Genomic DNA, 16,748 nt, shown 5'->3' on the forward strand with positions numbered 1-16,748 from the left:
GCAACAGTCACATACATTTCAAATTGTCTCTTTTTTTTAAATATAGCAGTCAAAAACTTAGACTGAAAAATCCTTGCAGATGCGCGCAGATAGCGCACTACCAGGTGTGACCACACACAGCCAGCGAGCAGACAACCACAGTTTAACCACAGATACACAAGCAACTGAATACAATTAGTAACAACAAAATCAAATCATGGACAAAGCCTGGCGCAGACAACCAAGTCAAACAATAATTATTTGTGATTTCTCTTCCAGGGAAAATAGAGAGAAAATTAAGTCTGTGTGCACGTTGAGCTGACGCCAGTTTTTATCCAACTGACAGATGAGAACCTCAGTACAGTGATAACACAGCAGCATAGTTTGTAATGTAGGCTGAGAGCCTGCAGGACGTGAGTAATCTGGGGAAATATGTCACACAGGCTTAACTTAACATCCAGTCCTTTAATCAGATCGGATCTCCCGCGGCGGGTGAGAAGCGGGTGATGACTGGAGAGACAGAGAAGATGACAGCTGAAGTAAAACTTTTTCTCATCCTCCCCTTGATGTCACAAAGTGCTAACAAAGCCTCATTTTTGCGGTTACATAAACTTGAGGCTAACGCAATGCAGCGAAAGATGGGGATTACGGGAAGATGAGCTGCTGACAGTCCTGCAAGATTTAGTCATTGCGATTCAAAAACAATATCGTAATCAAGGGATAAAGAAAACCTCAACACAAGATTTTTTTTTTGGTTGTTGCTTTCAGTTGTAACATGAATCATCATCTTTGACCCTGTGTCAGTCCCTCCAGGAGTTTCTTTGGGATTGTTGCAGTCAAAAATGCTGGATTTTGCAGCAGCTTTTCTTATAAATTACAAAATTTGCAGGATTTTTGTGATTTTTTTTTTTTTGGAGTAAAATTTGGGGAAGTGCTAAATTTGGAGTTTTGGTGGAAAATGTGTGATTTGATGAAAACAAAATGCTACCTTTTATTTTCTAAAAATTAAGAAAGACCCAAGCTGTAAAAAATGTTCATAAATGTTTTTTAAACAATACAAAACAGTGGATCTGTTATAAAAATGGATTTAATTAACTACGATACTACATGCACAACAGGCAAAGCACAGTCTCTTACAACTGTAAGTTTGTTTAAATCTCATGTAATTAATGGGACAGGTTTCTTCATTGTTATAACATGAATGCGCACATGAAGCAAAGTCAAAGAAATACCTTTAAGGCAATAAAAGGACAGGCAGACAACTTAAACCTTAGTTCCAGCCTCAGGCCTACCAAATCTAGGCTTGCTGTTACTTTAACTAATGTTATTTGGCAATTTGAATCACTGGGTGGCCAATCACTATTACCTTAAATACTAAAAATAACTTTATGAGCATGTTGCATCATGGAAGGAAGGAGGGAAGGGGACATGACACCAGTTTGGTGTTGTGGGAATGCAGCGCTGCAAAGCTAACATTCATTATTCAAATTGTTCGTGATCTCCTCACTACACATAAGTACTCATCGTTATCTCAGACTGAGTTTGTGGGGAATGATGTCAGTCGTGTATGTGGTGGCAGACCAGTTCCAACAGAGCCTGACATCAGTGTCTATAGCCAGCAGACAGCAGCAGATGTCTGAGGAGATGGTAAATGGAACGTGGCAGGCTGTCGGCCATGTGGTTTAGCAGACAGAAAAAAAGGGTAATAACAACGGTTGGGTGACGCAGTGAAACCCTAACACTGCAACTAGACTAAAACAAAACACCTGAGACCAAAAGCTGTGTTTAATTGAAGGTTAGAGCCTTGTGACTGCATGAAACCAATAGAACAACAACAACAGTAAAATCATGTTAAATCTGTTGCGGCACTGTAATCTGATTCAGTTCAAAAGCTTTGTATGATTTTTTTCCTCATTGATCAAGGAGAATTTTCCCGAACATAAGAACCTGATCAGATATGACTGTTCAATTTAAGACCCAATGAAATTTTACTGTGAGAGTGCATGTCATAATCACTGTCATTAACCATACTAACCATTTCCAAATCAAATGAATAGTTTTTATCGTTTCCTCTGTTCAGCCCCATAAAAATGCTGACAACCAGTTGACCTCCTGCTGTGTATTTCTTTACCGCCACTCACTTGTTTTTCACAGTCTTCTCACAGAGATCATTAGTTGTCATCTCATACAATCATAAATTGTTCTCACGCTCTCTCTGATCGTTAAGAATTTTAAATTTACTACACATCTAAACGTCGGTTTCCTCTCTTGCCTTTTCACATTGTGTTTTAACATCAAACGTTACACATAAAAGACTCCGCAGCGCTGGAAAGAGTTTTCTCTCTTGAAATGTGTTTCTCATTTCATGCTATTATCATATCACTGGACATGTCCATATGCAACTTTTGTTCTGAAGACTGTGGATTCAGAGAGTAAATGAGCCACAGAGTTGGTAATTTGAGCTCAGATCCCGCCGTAAACCCTCTGATGGAGACTCAACTGTTTAGTGGAAAAATTTCCGAAGCCAGACATTTGTGGAAGGAAAACGAAGAAGATGTTGATAAAAATGAGTGAATAATCCTGGAGTTCCTGTTTGTCTTGGCCGTGGAAGTGGCTTTGTGACTATAGCGTGCGTGAGACAGAAAGATTTAGAGGTGAAGTGATCGATAGAGTTTCTGGTATACACGAGAGAAATAAATGTTCAGGGTCCCTGTCTCTGATTATTTGCTTCTGTAGGACTGTTGAACAACGGAGGAGGTAAAATATAAAATACAGCACGATCATTAAATAGTGGGAAAATTTGAGCCAAATTGTGATGCCCTTTAGTATTTTTCCCTTTCTCGTAAAATAAAGGTGAATAGCATGGTAGTTGGATCGTATTTTGAATTAAAGGTTGAACATCGATGGCAAAAAGTGCACATTCTTCATCATATTGATCTGAATAAAAGATTCACCCAATTAGCAAATAGTGAACAGGTTAATATTTAATCCTTTCATTCACCTTGAAAATGTGTCTTAAAATCCAAGTAATTCAGCCTCCTGGCAGGTAAAGAAAGTGAGACGTCAAACTTAAACATTATGTTTAAGGACTTGTTTGGTTTGTATCTCCTGTGAGAACTTTCTATAAGTGCTGTATTTCCTTTAAAGATGAAATGTACATGAACAGCTGGATTATTACAATGATGAAGCAATCTTGATGATGAAAGCATTGCTGTGGTCTTGAATCATTCTCATGCAAAGAAGTAACTCCATCATCACTCAGCTGTGGATGCACCCAGCGGCACAGACAGGGACTTGTGATCACATCTTAATGGCTTTGGAAGGAACAGAGTGTCACAGCGGAGGAGTAGCGTTTAGAAAAACGTCTTCTTCAAGATTAGCAAGATTAGGTCTGAGCTCCCTGTCAGTTCCGTTTAAAAGTGTTGTCAAACACAACAGAGCTCAGGTGAAAATGGACCGCTGCTAATGAAATTACTGTGTAACCAAATTGAAGTTGAACACAACTGTTGGCTCTCTGTGCATGTGTGTTATTGTCTGTGAGCTCCTCCACAAAGTTTCCAGGACTTTCCATAGCAGGTTTGACCGAGCCCGGCCTTGTGGGCTCCTCCTGCAGCGGCTGTGATTTATCAACAGCCGGCCCTGATCTGCTCCTCGCTGAGCTTCCCAGCCTTCAACAAACTTCCAAAAGCTTTGTCTAAACCCAGGAGGCCATTCAGCTCTCAGGCAATAGGGCAGTATTGCGGTTAACCATCACTCCTTAAAACAAATCTTATAATGATCCATGCTCTGGCCGCTACAGTGGCGGTGGATTTGGATAAGAGCCATATCCCACAACTGGCCCGGTCCAAGTCCCAGAGCAGCTCTGCTCAGTGTCTGACCCCTGGGCCAACCCTCGGCATTGCCACCTATAAGCTTCGCCAAGAGCCGGCGCCCATAGCTGCCATCTATCTACAAAACAAAGGGCAACATATCTGAGCAGCTTCCATTGTTCAATTTCCCACTCCTATCCTAAATTTAACTCTGGGCCAAATCATCACAAGCTTGCCCACCATTCAAAACATGCTCAAACAATTACAAGACTTCAATTTTCCCAAACAGCTCAATCGGTAGGGAGAGAATGTCTTCCCTGTACATGTGCAGCTCTGGCACAGTTCAACCTTCTCACACACATGGACACAATGAAGCAGCAGAATGAAACCATCGATCTTCTTGACACTAAAGGCTAGTATACAGAAGGAGCTCACTGTTTTATACATCTTTCTCATGTCTGCCAGTTTGCTTTGTGCAATGTGTACACAGTAGGACCCACATTAAACTGTGCCATCCTCTCCCTGCTCTGTGTCTCCTCGCCCCCCAACCCCCACCCCCCAGGTTTGAGCACGGAGGTCCAACTGAGAGGCCTGGCAGGAGATGTGAGGGAGATGAGAGGAGGAGTTTTTAAAGAACCTCTCATCGCATCTCCCTGTGGAGCTGACTCCATTTAACTCATAAAACCAGAGACCTCAATTTCACTTCGATAGGGATCAGCAAGCATAGCGATGCTTGTACAGATACACTTTGTGTAAACCAAACCCAAAGAGGAGTGTTTTTGGCTGTGCTTGAACTCTGTGTGTGTGTGTGTGTGTGTGTGTGTGTGTGTGTGTGTGTGTGTGTGTGTGTGTGTGTGTGTGTGCGCGCGCGCATGTATGAGTATGCATGTGATAGAGACACATCCTGTTGTTGCACACATAAAGAGACAGAGACCAAATTAAATATTATTTATGTTTATGGTGTGTGCATGTGTTAAACATCTGTGTGTGTTGGCCCAACACGTGCATATGTTTGAATTGATTTATGATCATATGCATGTATTTGTGCATGTGTGGGTGGGCTGAAGCTGTTTGTATGAGCTTGTTTTTTTGCATATATGCACATGTTTGGACACGTGATCGCAGACCAACTCCTAAAATAGCATGAATAGAAAATGTTATTTGCAAGTTTGCTAGTATTTTGTGCATGCGTGTATTACTCAGGACTGCTGGTGTGTGAAAGTGAGTGAGATAGGAAGGAGCACTCAGTGTTCAGCCAAGAACAGTGAAAAGTTCCCGTTTAGACAGAGGAGCTAGTCATGAATCAGGTGCGATACCTGCGCTAGCATCTGTAGATGGCCAAAAACAACACGCCCAAAGTGGAGGCCCTCTCCGGCTCAGCCTCTCTCGATGTGGAAGTAATTACTGAGGTGTTGAAGTTGTCACTTTTCCTTTGCTGTTAAAAATACATTCATTTGCCCTTTCACACAGAAACGCTTGTGTTTCGCTGAAGGCTTCGGCCACCAAACCTGCTCTGCCGACCTACCTTCACATCTGTGTAATGTACATGTCGCAATTATTCACAGATCAAATAACCTCAGCTCATCAAATGATGTTTCAGATTTGTTCAGGTCACAGAAAGTTTCCCTTCACACCTCTGCCGGCAGACAGTTGTTTGAGAACATATGACAGTAACTAACAATGTGAAACATACACTTTTAAGCTATTTCCCTCCCATTAATCCATTACACTGGGATCCTTTTCAATCTTAGTTGTACTCAAAGCACTTTACAGTGTCGCTTCATTCATTTCCACACACATTCCCACACTGATGGTGGAGACGGCCATGTAAGGTGCCAACGCGTAAGGATGAAAAGATTAGCCACAAAAGAAGATGGCTACCCAAAAATGAGGGTTTACATATTGCTGTGATGGATTAGGAATCGAGAGACACCTTCTGGAACTGTCAAAAAAATACTATTCACAGAGGGAATATTTTTTATACAAGCAAAATACATAAACATCCAATAAAGATCTGCATTTGTTTGTGGCTTGAACTCATTTTACATATATTTATTTTGTTAAACGACTGATTTCAGGGTAGGGATTGCTATTACAGACAGGAAACTGTGACCTATTTATGTTTTCATCCAACTGGAGCTGTAATTTCACCTCGTCACGATGGATTTTTATGAATGTGCAAGAATATATTCTGACTCGTGAGTCATTTGCTGCATTGATTTGACAGTTATGGGTTCAGTACTGATGGGAGCTGCTGGGCAGGACCAGCTGTATGTGACCCGCTGTGGGTCTATACAGGTCTGGACAAGCCGCCCCACTACCCCCCATTGTGGGTTGCTTAGAGGACGGAGCCATTTTACAGGAGAGGGTTGAATTTCGGAGTCACAGAGGAGTTGCTCTCACTCCTGAACCCCTGGCCTCCTCACCCTGCATCCCTGAACACCAGTATCCATTATTTCCCTATAACCCCGCGCACACACACACACACACACACACACACACACACACACACACACACACACACACACACACACACACACCGCCCCCTTATAGCTCCCTCTACCATCCCATGGCCCAGTGCACCTCCAGACTGTTCCACTGTTGTAAATGTCACCTGAGTTACACTCCCTCCACTTCCCACAGACGACCCTTTATTCACCACCCTTTTAAAAAAGACTCACACTCACATTTCATGTTTTCTCATTTTTACTATGTGTCATAGAAATCTTTTCATCACCGTCACACTCACTCATATTTTTCCTACAAATTCCAGAATTTCTTTCAGCTTGTCATATTTTTGTTTTCAAACTTTTCTTTTTTGAGACTTTTCCAGAGAGTTATGCTCTGATTTGTTTTTGTTTTTTTTAATCCTGTATTTAAGGCAGGCCAGAGCGAGTGTCGCATGTGTGGCTGAGGTTCCTCTCATCTAAATTTAACCTTTAGTTTATGGCTCTTTAGCCATACGGAGGAATGGGAGTGTTACACGGGTTTGGAAATCGACTACTAGTGGTGGAAAACACCTGACGTACAGTACTTGATGCTGCTCAAAGTATGTCCGTGCACTTCCAGCTGTGGTCCAGAAATATAAGCTGTTCCCAGAAGTCTTTCAACATATATAATATTGAACATGTCAGTCATGAATCTTGGACTTGAGCAGGAATGTTAGGCACAACATCATAAGATTGTGAAACACTTGTAATCTGGCATTTTGACTAAACGCGATACTTTCTCTCTTCTTCCATGACGCAAGGTTCATATGAAGTAGAGACTATAAGAGGACTGAGTGTGACGGCGATGACAGCATGATTAATGCCTACCTCCGTTTCCCACTCACACACCAACCTTACACAGACCAGTCCAAGCGGTGCGAGGAAAAGCTGCAGAAAGAGGCTGTGTCCCTTTTGATAGAAGCACAACTAAAGAGTATATAAACTTTTCATACAGTATAAACATGAATATTTCTAATTAAAGCAAACATCTCATCTGTCTGTGTGTAAAATGAGGTTACAGTAATAAGAGGTGAGGGAAAAAAAGACTCGTAAATTTAGAACTACTGATTCCACGTTTTACCGAAGTCAAAGCGGAAGGGGGAAACTCATTTCTCCAGGATGTTTTATTTCATGAAGAGCTGCAAGAATATCACATCAGACTCACCAACTTACACAAGTTATCTTAACAAACCTATCTCAAGTTAAAGAGAATTACTCCCGTACAGACCCACGTTTGTGTTAGCTATAGTGATTATGCACCTTCTTTCATGCCACCTCCTCTGCAGTTACAGGCCCCTGATAGAACGCCTGATTCATTTATTGATGTCCTGCCCTCCCCCAACAACATTTTTTTCCAGTGACAAAATGTGTACACTTTTAAATGTATTGTCACCATTTCCTTTAAAGTATACGGTCAGATATTTGAAGGACAGCTGCCAATAAAGTATCAGTAATGTCTCTTGGTACATAATCAAGCATATACGGCAAGATAAAGGTAAACTGAACTACATTTATAACATTTGTCCCTACTGCATATTTCCCGCAGTTAGCTGATGTACAATTTTGCCGATTCTGCTATTAATAGAGGCAGAAGTAATTAGAGGTTTGAAAACTGCTGCATGCGTGGACTCTAACATTGTTTTTGTCATGACTTTCTTCTGCCAAACTGACAAAAACATATTGACATCGATGAAACATTTCGTCTTGTGTAATTACACAAACACCCTGACTGTTGTGACATATACACAAATAAAAAAGGTAAAACAAAGCTGTTGTTAATTCAATGTGTCACTCAAATAGCTGAGAGTGATGAGTTTGCTCACTTAAACTAAACATTTTAATTCATGTTTATGCCTGCACCCATTTTTCTTATTTGCTTACAATATAAACTGACAGTACAGCGTCTAAGTATCCGTGTCGAGTGAATTGGATATTTTTAAGGCAATCAAAACCTGCTAGTACTGTAGGTCTGTTCAAAAAGATATCAGCGGTTTCATTGCTTTGATTGACCAGTTTTCAACACTATTTTTAATTAATTTCAGGTATAAAAAAAAGGAAAGGAAAGAATAAACTTGGTCACAACCTGCCAGTTATGTAAGCAAGCTATGTTTATCTCTAAACCATTAACTGTTGTTGATTTATCTCTGAAAGCAGAAGCTACATCAGTCCTCCGAGAGCTGCTCTAGAGTGGTCTGTGTGAAGGAGGACGAGAGCGTGTGGGGATACAGAGCACGCCAGTGGGGATACAGAGCACGCCAGTGGGGATACAGAGCACGCCAGTGGGGATACAGAGCACGCCAGTGGGGATACAGAGCACGCCAGTGGGGTTACAGAGCACGCCAGTGGGGATACAGAGCACGCCAGTGGGGTTACAGAGCACACCAGTGGCCGAATGGTAAGTCGGAGTGAGATAAAACCCAGGCTGGCCCACCAATTCCGGGCCAGTCACTGTCAATACATGCTATCAGGCCACATGGATGAGCAAACTGCTCAACTCTGCCATCTCTCTGCCCTGCTTGATGCAAATCATGAAAATAAAATGGCACTGGTGTGTTTTCTGTCACTATCTATAAAATTTATGAAATCATGATGTAGAATCACGATATTTAGCTAAAGTGTTGAGTACGCACCTTTAAAATCCAACGGAAATTCATTTATGAAAGTTCCTTTTGTGTTTTTTAAAAGGAAAAAGGGTGTTTGCTTGTTTAACAGCTATGTAATCACTTATGTTACAGGGTTTGCATCTAGATCTTGTTACATTACCAAACTATAACTTGTCACATCCTATTTCTTTATAAGTACACAAAAACTGAAAAGAAATATAATTTTCCCCTGTAGCCTTACCAATACAGCCTTAATGATGTTAAAAGGAGTAGGCGTTGCCTCATTCTCATTGATTATTCAAGGAAACAAAGAGTTTGTTAAAGCAAGTCATGCAGTACGGCTTCCCTCCCTCCTCCTTGTAGATACCTTGGTTGAGCTGTCGCAGACAGAAAGCGCACACAAAGTGTTCCGGGTGAAACTTGCGATCGAGAGCCGAGATGCAGCGGCCTTTGATGGGCTCGTTGCAGCTGCCGCACAGAGTCCCCTGTCGGCTGTGGAAGTGCAGTGAACAGAGGGCTCGACCATCCAACTCCATGAAGCAGCCATCAGAGAAGGGCTTCAGACAGTCCTGGAAGTCAGAGAAGAGGGTGGGAGTTAGAGTGAGGAGAAATTAAAATTCAAAGAAAAGATCAGCTTTGCACCCTGTATAGGATGAAGATGCAGTAAGCTAGAGATATCTGAAACTATATAATCACGTAATCAAAAAGAATTGTCTTGCATGCTACAATAAAAGAAATTATAACAGATTTCCAATGGGACTAAAGGCTATCATCCTTGACGGAAGACATTTTCTTGACATAGTCCTTGGAGGAAAAGGATAAGAGGGACTAAATGTATTAACGAGGGCTATTTTTGGCTTTTTAAATGCTCTAAAAAGCACCGCCACTAAACATGAATTCATTTCAATAACACGACTTTTCAACAAATAATACAAAATGCAATGCAGTCTTGATTATGTTGCCAGCAACTCCCATTTCTCCTCCACGGTAACAGTCAAAATGTTTCCTTTATTGAACGGAATATTTGAGTTTTCAAGCTTCTTTCCCTCAATGTTCTGTTTGGAAATTGCCAAATATGGCAGACATTTAATATAATTTCACACGATTCGTTTACAGTGGAATTACTAACATTCATAACTAAACCCTCTCTGTAATTATTGGACTTTTTCCATCAAAGGAAAGTTTTAAATCTCTGTAAATTGATTGTCTACTGAAAAGAAAGGAAACCAAAGACTGGAAAATCTGGAAGGTATGAAATTAATCTATAATCCTGGAGAATGTTTTTGCAAAATGGTCGGCTGTAATGGATTATACAGCTACAAAAATCACTGGCATATGTTATAAATTCAGGCACCGGATAGAAACACAGGGAAGAGCATTAGCCGTGTGTCTGTCCACAATCAATTCATAACAGTAAACTGCAGTGGTCTGATACCTTTCACACAGGAGTGATAGCGCAAAAAGTCCTGCAGCTGATTATAGACATTTCTTTTGGCAGTCATTCGAACCTGTCATTGCAATAAAAGCACAGGTGCACTCTAAACATCAGCAAAGGCTTTGTTCCATTTACGTGTGCCAGAAAGCCAGCAAGCACCTCACCGGGATCCTGGCACGGTTCACCTGAACGGACCGCAGCTATTAAAAATAACATTAGGAACAGCTGCAGCTGATAAAAACAGAGTGGCCTGTTTGTTCAGCCTCGGTGACAACTGTCTCGACAACTCAGTTAAAGCAGCAGTGTGTCATATTTTTATACGCCTTACATTCAATCCCCTACCAAATGAGGTCTCACAGTGAAATCATCGCTACCAGGTAAATCTCTGCATTTCACCGTATTTGGAGTCTGTGTCTGCGGTGACTTTGGGAGGGTGTATACTGCACAGCACCACAGATTTAAGTTAGCCAGGCTGGCAACTTCCTGTTAGCCTTTTGCTAGCTTGAATGTGGATAAGTACCTGAATGTTGATGGCAGCACCCACAGTCCCACATTTAAAGGTGTCATTTTGCACACAACCATCAGCGCTATCACGTCGCTTGGTTTCCTTCATTTGAAGTCACCTCAATACATTTGTTCGGTTCAAAATTTTGGTTAAAGATTTTATAAAATCACTTTCTACATTACATACATTTGACATACTTGTCATACTTGTTTTCATCGGCTTAATTCTCTTTGGTTTGAATTACCTGGCTGAGTGCTTCTTCCTGGTTTGCAAAAAGATGAGGGAAGGGGGCGGAGCTTGTTTATAGAGGTCTCATCAAAGGACTGAACCAACTGCTCTGAAATACTGGGGGGGGGGGGGGGGACTTGGTTTTGATGGGTTTTTTTTTGTTTGTGTCATCTTGTCTGCTAAGTTTGTCCACTTATTCTGCTTCTCTTGTTGGCAAAGTTAGCATCTTGCTATATTTAGGTGATTTCTTTCAAGATCCTTAAAAGCCTACAGTTCTTTCCTTGTTAATTTACTTTTTTTTTGTTGGACAAACCTGCATCTTTGTGCTTTGACTGTTTTATTTACAACTTAGACTTTCCAAATGTTATCAGACCAACTGGATAAAATGGTGATATAGCGAAACATGTCATTTTGAAGAGGTTAACGGTTTGATGGTCAAAACAGATATCCACTGTTTTAGAGCTTTTAGAGTTTTTACATAATTCTCCACATAGTTTTAAGCTTAAACTCCACTGTATAGATGTTTGATGATTGTGGACATTTTTATTCAAAGTGCAATCAAATCAAAGTAGACTCAAACATTTTGTGTCGGACCTTGTGAGAATAGCTGTTCAATATTGTTTGTTTTTTTTAAATGGAATTAATGACTTTTTTTCGCAACTATATTTCAGCTATTATTTTTCTAAAATGGTATGGCATCCCTCTGCAGGAATACCAGCTCCATTTGTTCAATTATTTGATTTTAAAAGCTTGGATTCTTTGTTGTGTCGACTTAATCCTGTATAAGGATTGTTTGAGGGGGACTGGTGGTTGCCAGGTTATGATTTTCTCAGTAAACTGTCTAAATTGAATCTTGAGTGGTTGGTTTTGGATTTCAAGTTCAGGTTTATAAACATTTGAAATTTCTCCCATAATTCTGAACATCTCTATCCGAAGGCATCGAGTACGACAGAAGTTCAGCTGCATATTTGAATACTTTGAGACAGATGCTGCAAACAGAAGTAGCTCTGAAGAGAACATAAGATATGCCCACATTGAGGAATATGGTTTTCTTGAATCATTTGCATTATTTCAACCGCTGCGTATTCATCAGCCATAAGGTTTTCATCAAGCTTGTGGTCAAAATGTTGCGAATAAAGCAAATGTGTGGTTATCTCTCCAATTTATCCCTGGGATTGTAGGCAAGCCGGAGCCGTGTGTGTGTGGTCTCAGAGGTACAAGGCTCACAGCGCAGACAAAGCACTCTGGATGCCAGGTGTCATTGGCTACATTCAGGTAGTTCCCATGCACTGACTCCCCACAGCCTGAACACTTGGGAGCAAACAGGAAGGAGAAGTCTTTGGGACAATATGGCTTCCCATCCTTCTCTAGGAAACCTGGATGAGGTTTAAATGACAAAATTAGTGACACATATTAAAAGATTTAATCTGTGCTGCCATTGTGGTCTCCAGTAAAGAGGAATAAGTCTCACCTTCATCTCCAAACAAGCCTCCACAGTATGTACAGAAGAAGTGCTCTGGATGCCATGTCTGGTCCAGGGCTGTCAGGATTTTCTGCAAAAAACCGCCAGAAGCAGAAAGAATGAATGAAAACATATTTTTCTGTATTTGATATTTAGTCAAATTTGTCTCATCTCATGTTTTCAGATACCCCTAAGCACAAAATATTGATGGTAAACCACATAAAAAGAACTGTAGAGGTTGCATTAGTTTCTGATTAATGACTTTGGTCTGCAGCACAAGTCTGCAGAAACCAAGGTCTGGGTTTGTGTTTTATCTATTAAACTGACATGTGGGATCCATCAAGAAAAATTAATTTCATACTACTGCATGTCATCATCCAGTATTGAAAAGATTATGAATGGATTTAATATATGACAGAACAAACCAGGGTACGAATCTGAATATGGATAGTAATGTGGCTTTGAGGTGACTTATGTACTGTAAGTACATACACATGATAGGAGTTTAGCACTTACACTCACACACCCACACACAAACACACGTATATATCTATCTAGATAGATAGATAGATAGATAGATATTTATATAACATACATACATGCATATACACGTATAACATCATAAATTATGTTTGGTATTCATTAATTTGTATGAGATTGAAGTATATACTTGTGAGAATGTATGTGTTTATCGTGTGTGTTTGTGTGTGTGTGCGTTCATGAATGTATGCGCACATAAATGTTCAGGTATGTAATAATGTATATAAGCAATGAATTTCAATGATTTTTTTTCATGTTTTTCATGGCTTTTATGTCAAATAATCAATTTCCTCCCTCATCAGCACTAACGTACATATTAGAAATTAACACTTTTCCACCTTAAAGGCACAGTAAATGGTTTACAATGTGGCCACATTCACAAACACATTAAAACATTGTGTTTCTGGGAAATAAACAAAAAGGGATAGCAATACAGAGTGAACTTAATTCAGATCAAAGACCAAATACTGTCTAATTTAAAAAAAAAAAACTTTTTTAGTGTAGAGACAATTGTTAAGAATACATAGGATTAACATTATTTTTTCTTATTTTCAGTTTTAAAATAAGTATCCCCTCACCTGCACTATGGGACCTTTGCAATAGGAACAGCGAGGAGAGAAGAGCTGCTGGTAGTCACTGTCACAGTATGGACGTCCTTCTCTCTCAAAGAAGCCTTTGGTGCCAAGTTCCTTCTTACACACCACACACACAAAGTGTTCAGGGTGCCACACTTCTCCGAGAGCTGTGATCATCTACAAAATAGAGGAAAAAAACTTTGGCTTTCATTTAATTTACTTGTACTTTTTTCCCTCTTTCTCTCCTAATTCTGTCAATTTTTTATATATCACATAAAGTAGATAACCGACTGTACCTTCCCGACAATGGATTTGTTGCAGGCAGCACAGTGGCCCTTGGCTGTGGTGCTGATGCCCATCTTCTCCAATTCAGAGCCGAGGCCTCCCAGAAGATCGTCGAGAGCATCTGTTTGTTTGCTCTGCTTGGAAGGCTTCTCATCTGAATCCTTCGCACTGGTGCTCTCCTTGTTCTCCTTTAGCTCACCTTCTGCTTTCCCTGTCCCAGACTGCCTCTGTGTAAGTGGTGTTGGGGTCGAGGAAGAACTTGGCTCCTAACAATGATGAAAATCATATGGACATAATTTTTTTCAAAATATCATTTAAATAATGCTCCAGCTCTGATATTCTACATGTGAGGCCTTGCCAGGAAGAAGTTACATCAATGCTGCCCTCTGCTGTTGAACCTGGTTAACTTCAGTTCCTTCTCTGCATGTGCATTATTTTCTCTCATGTTGCAGTCTCCATGCATAAATTCTTCAACATTAAGAAATAGCACTTAATCAATTATATTAATCTTCCCTGCTCATCGTTTTGTAATCACAGTAACAATACTAACCCCTTGTCCCAAACCCATCAGATCTTCTAAAATAGAATCCAGCTCCTTTGTGGATGAGTCACAATCCGAGGAAGCTGCCACAGGGGCCGGCAGCTGACTAAAACCCAGAGAAAAGCACGTTTGACACCTGAGCATGAAACCACTTATTCTAAATAAAATATCAAAAAGAGCTCTAACTTGCTGTATATATTCATATTCGTAGCAGAAAATTTTGAGGTCCACCTGTACCGTGTCTCTGCACATGACATAATATGTTATCTCTTTAAGTTGTGGAATTACAAACCGGGAAAAATGTTAACAGGAAATAAACACACATAAATCCAGTTTTTGATTCACCTGTAGACATTTAAGATGGCAGGGTTATTAAGTCCAGCATAAGTTGTTGCTCCTGGCTCCTGTGAGAAGAGAAGAGAAGAGAAGAGAAGAGAAGAGAAGAGAAGAGAAGAGAAGAGAAGAGAAGAGAAGAGAAGAGAAGAGAAGAGAAGAGAAGAGTTATAGCACCAGCAGAGTCCAACAATCATAAGGCAGTAAAAATAAAATGAGTCAGATAAAACAATAGAATAAAAACTATATTGTGTCTTTATGCGATAACGTGAAAACTATTTATTATGAACATGTATACTGTATGATCCTACATGACCAGTATTCTTCTGTGTATTAATATTGCAGAGTAGAAATGTGCCATTGTAACAGAGGTGAAACACAATTACAATATTTCTCAGTGTTTCTAAGTTCAGTTGCTAACTTGTTTAGCAAATAGCTGAGAAATTAGTTCATTTCTCAACTATTTTTAACAGGCATGGGTGTGGTAGTGGGGGGAAAAGTGGGCCTGACTACCCAGGGCCTGAGAAGGGAGAGGGGCCCATGAAAATCCAGATTTTTTGGGGGGGGGATGTAAATGACATCTTTACATCTTGTGTCAGCAAGGCTTATTTTGTTTTCTGCAAGCTGAAGAACAATTTGACAGTTGACATTTTGTACTATCACAGGCTCTATTGATAAGATGACATAGGCCTTTGATGTAAAAAGCAGAAACCAGTCACAACGTATTTTTTTTCACATTGAAACTTAATATTTTTCTGTTCGTTTCTACGTTACCCTCTTGTTACAAAAGTAATGAGGCTTATTTGATTTGATTCTGAGTGCACAGTTGTCTCCTGTTCTCCTGTTCAAAAATAAATGTTTTTTAAATCAAAATTTTGCACGAGCGTCATGGATCAAAGCGTTTGTTATGTCTCCACCTTTCTTGAAGTTGCACCATTGCTCCTGTTTTCATCAACCCCAGCTGGATTCAGGGCCAACTCTTCCAACAGCAAATCTGTGGCAGCATACAGGCTACAAATGTTAATCAACGGTGTGATATCAGTCTGAAGTTGCTTCATGCAAAACCATTTCCACAGGAAGTGAAGGGATGTTGCAGAAGTGAAACTTGCAATAATGTTGTAACCATCCGGTGACATATACCTCAACTTGAAACTTCTCCTTCACTTATTCTAAACTCACAAATCCAAGAAAATTTGGATATACTGATGAATAAAATGTTTTCCAAGAGAACTGACTACATGACAGTCAAAATGAGGCTTTTGATGTCTTTCGTTTGAGAGCTGATCAGTCTTCATGTTTCAATGTCTTCAAAATAATCAAGGATTCATTTTTTAACTGAAAATATAACCAAGTGTTGTAATTGTTAAGATATAGATAATCAGCCTGGCCCAATCTTTTGTTATTTTACTTTATTTTATCATAAAATCAGTTAAGACCAGAATCCTGGCTTGAGTGCAGACCAGCTATACATGGAATAGTTTACAAAAAGATTTAAAAAAAAAAAAGTGTCATAAAGCAGTGTAATAAAGCAGTGCAAACAGGACATATAAATCCCAATGAGTGCATTATAACATGCAATACTCTTACAGTGCACTGTGTATGACATGAACACAAAATACTCGTGAAAATCTCATTCATGACCAGTTCTTCTTTTAAGCTGTATTTTCTAAATAACTCATAAATGATCTCATCTTGCATTACAAATAAACCAATTCCCCATTGATCAATTCAAGAATGATTGACAGTCAAACATTTTTTAAAGCGGTTTGCTTACCGAGTTCATCCATGTTGGTCTGTTATTTGTGTGTGTGTGTGTGTGTGTGTGTGTGTGTGTGTGTGTGTGTGTGTGTGTGTGAGGGAGAGAGAGAGAGAGAGAGAGAGAGAGAGAGAGAGAGAGACTTCTGGTTTGTTATAAAAGTAACCGATGAGAATTTCTCATGTTAAAGCCTTCACTTCCTCTGACA

General features: G+C 40.0%; 1 protein-coding gene across 4 annotated transcripts; it reads right to left on the bottom strand.

Moving 5' to 3' along the window:
• Positions 1 to 241: 241 nt before the first annotated feature.
• On the bottom strand, positions 242 to 16,630 carry lpxn (leupaxin). 4 transcript variants are annotated; one of them, XM_086224390.1, is made up of 10 exons: positions 16,559 to 16,630; positions 15,702 to 15,778; positions 14,797 to 14,855; positions 14,461 to 14,557; positions 13,922 to 14,176; positions 13,629 to 13,802; positions 12,520 to 12,601; positions 12,276 to 12,424; positions 9,248 to 9,449; positions 242 to 489 (listed from the first exon to the last, which is right to left on the bottom strand). In XM_086224390.1, exons 1-10 carry the CDS (start codon positions 16,569 to 16,571, stop codon positions 449 to 451), a joined length of 1,149 nt encoding a protein of 382 aa, XP_086080516.1. In that variant the 5' UTR covers positions 16,572 to 16,630; the 3' UTR covers positions 242 to 448. The 4 variants fall into 4 exon arrangements, with proteins under 4 accessions (XP_086080516.1, XP_086080517.1, XP_086080515.1 ...); XM_086224389.1 differs by lacking the exon at positions 242 to 489 and having other exon boundaries at positions 6,334 to 9,449; XM_086224392.1 differs by lacking the exon at positions 242 to 489 and having other exon boundaries at positions 6,334 to 9,449; positions 15,702 to 15,795; positions 16,559 to 16,575.
• Positions 16,631 to 16,748: the final 118 nt, after the last annotated feature.

This window comes from Aulostomus chinensis, chromosome 14 (assembly GCF_037954235.1).
Source record: "Aulostomus chinensis isolate RoL2024-O1b breed Wild chromosome 14, RoL_Achi_v1.0, whole genome shotgun sequence".
In the NCBI taxonomy this organism is placed as follows: domain Eukaryota; kingdom Metazoa; phylum Chordata; class Actinopteri; order Syngnathiformes; family Aulostomidae; genus Aulostomus; species Aulostomus chinensis.

Bases quoted from the DNA above. Each gene is read 5' to 3' on its own strand.
- lpxn (XM_086224389.1), bottom strand. The intron at 14,177-14,460 runs GTTAGTATTGTT...CATCATTGTTAG, and splicing joins TGATGGGTTTGGGACAAGGG to GAGCCAAGTTCTTCCTCGAC. The intron at 13,803-13,921 runs GTACAGTCGGTT...TCTATTTTGTAG, and splicing joins ACAAATCCATTGTCGGGAAG to ATGATCACAGCTCTCGGAGA.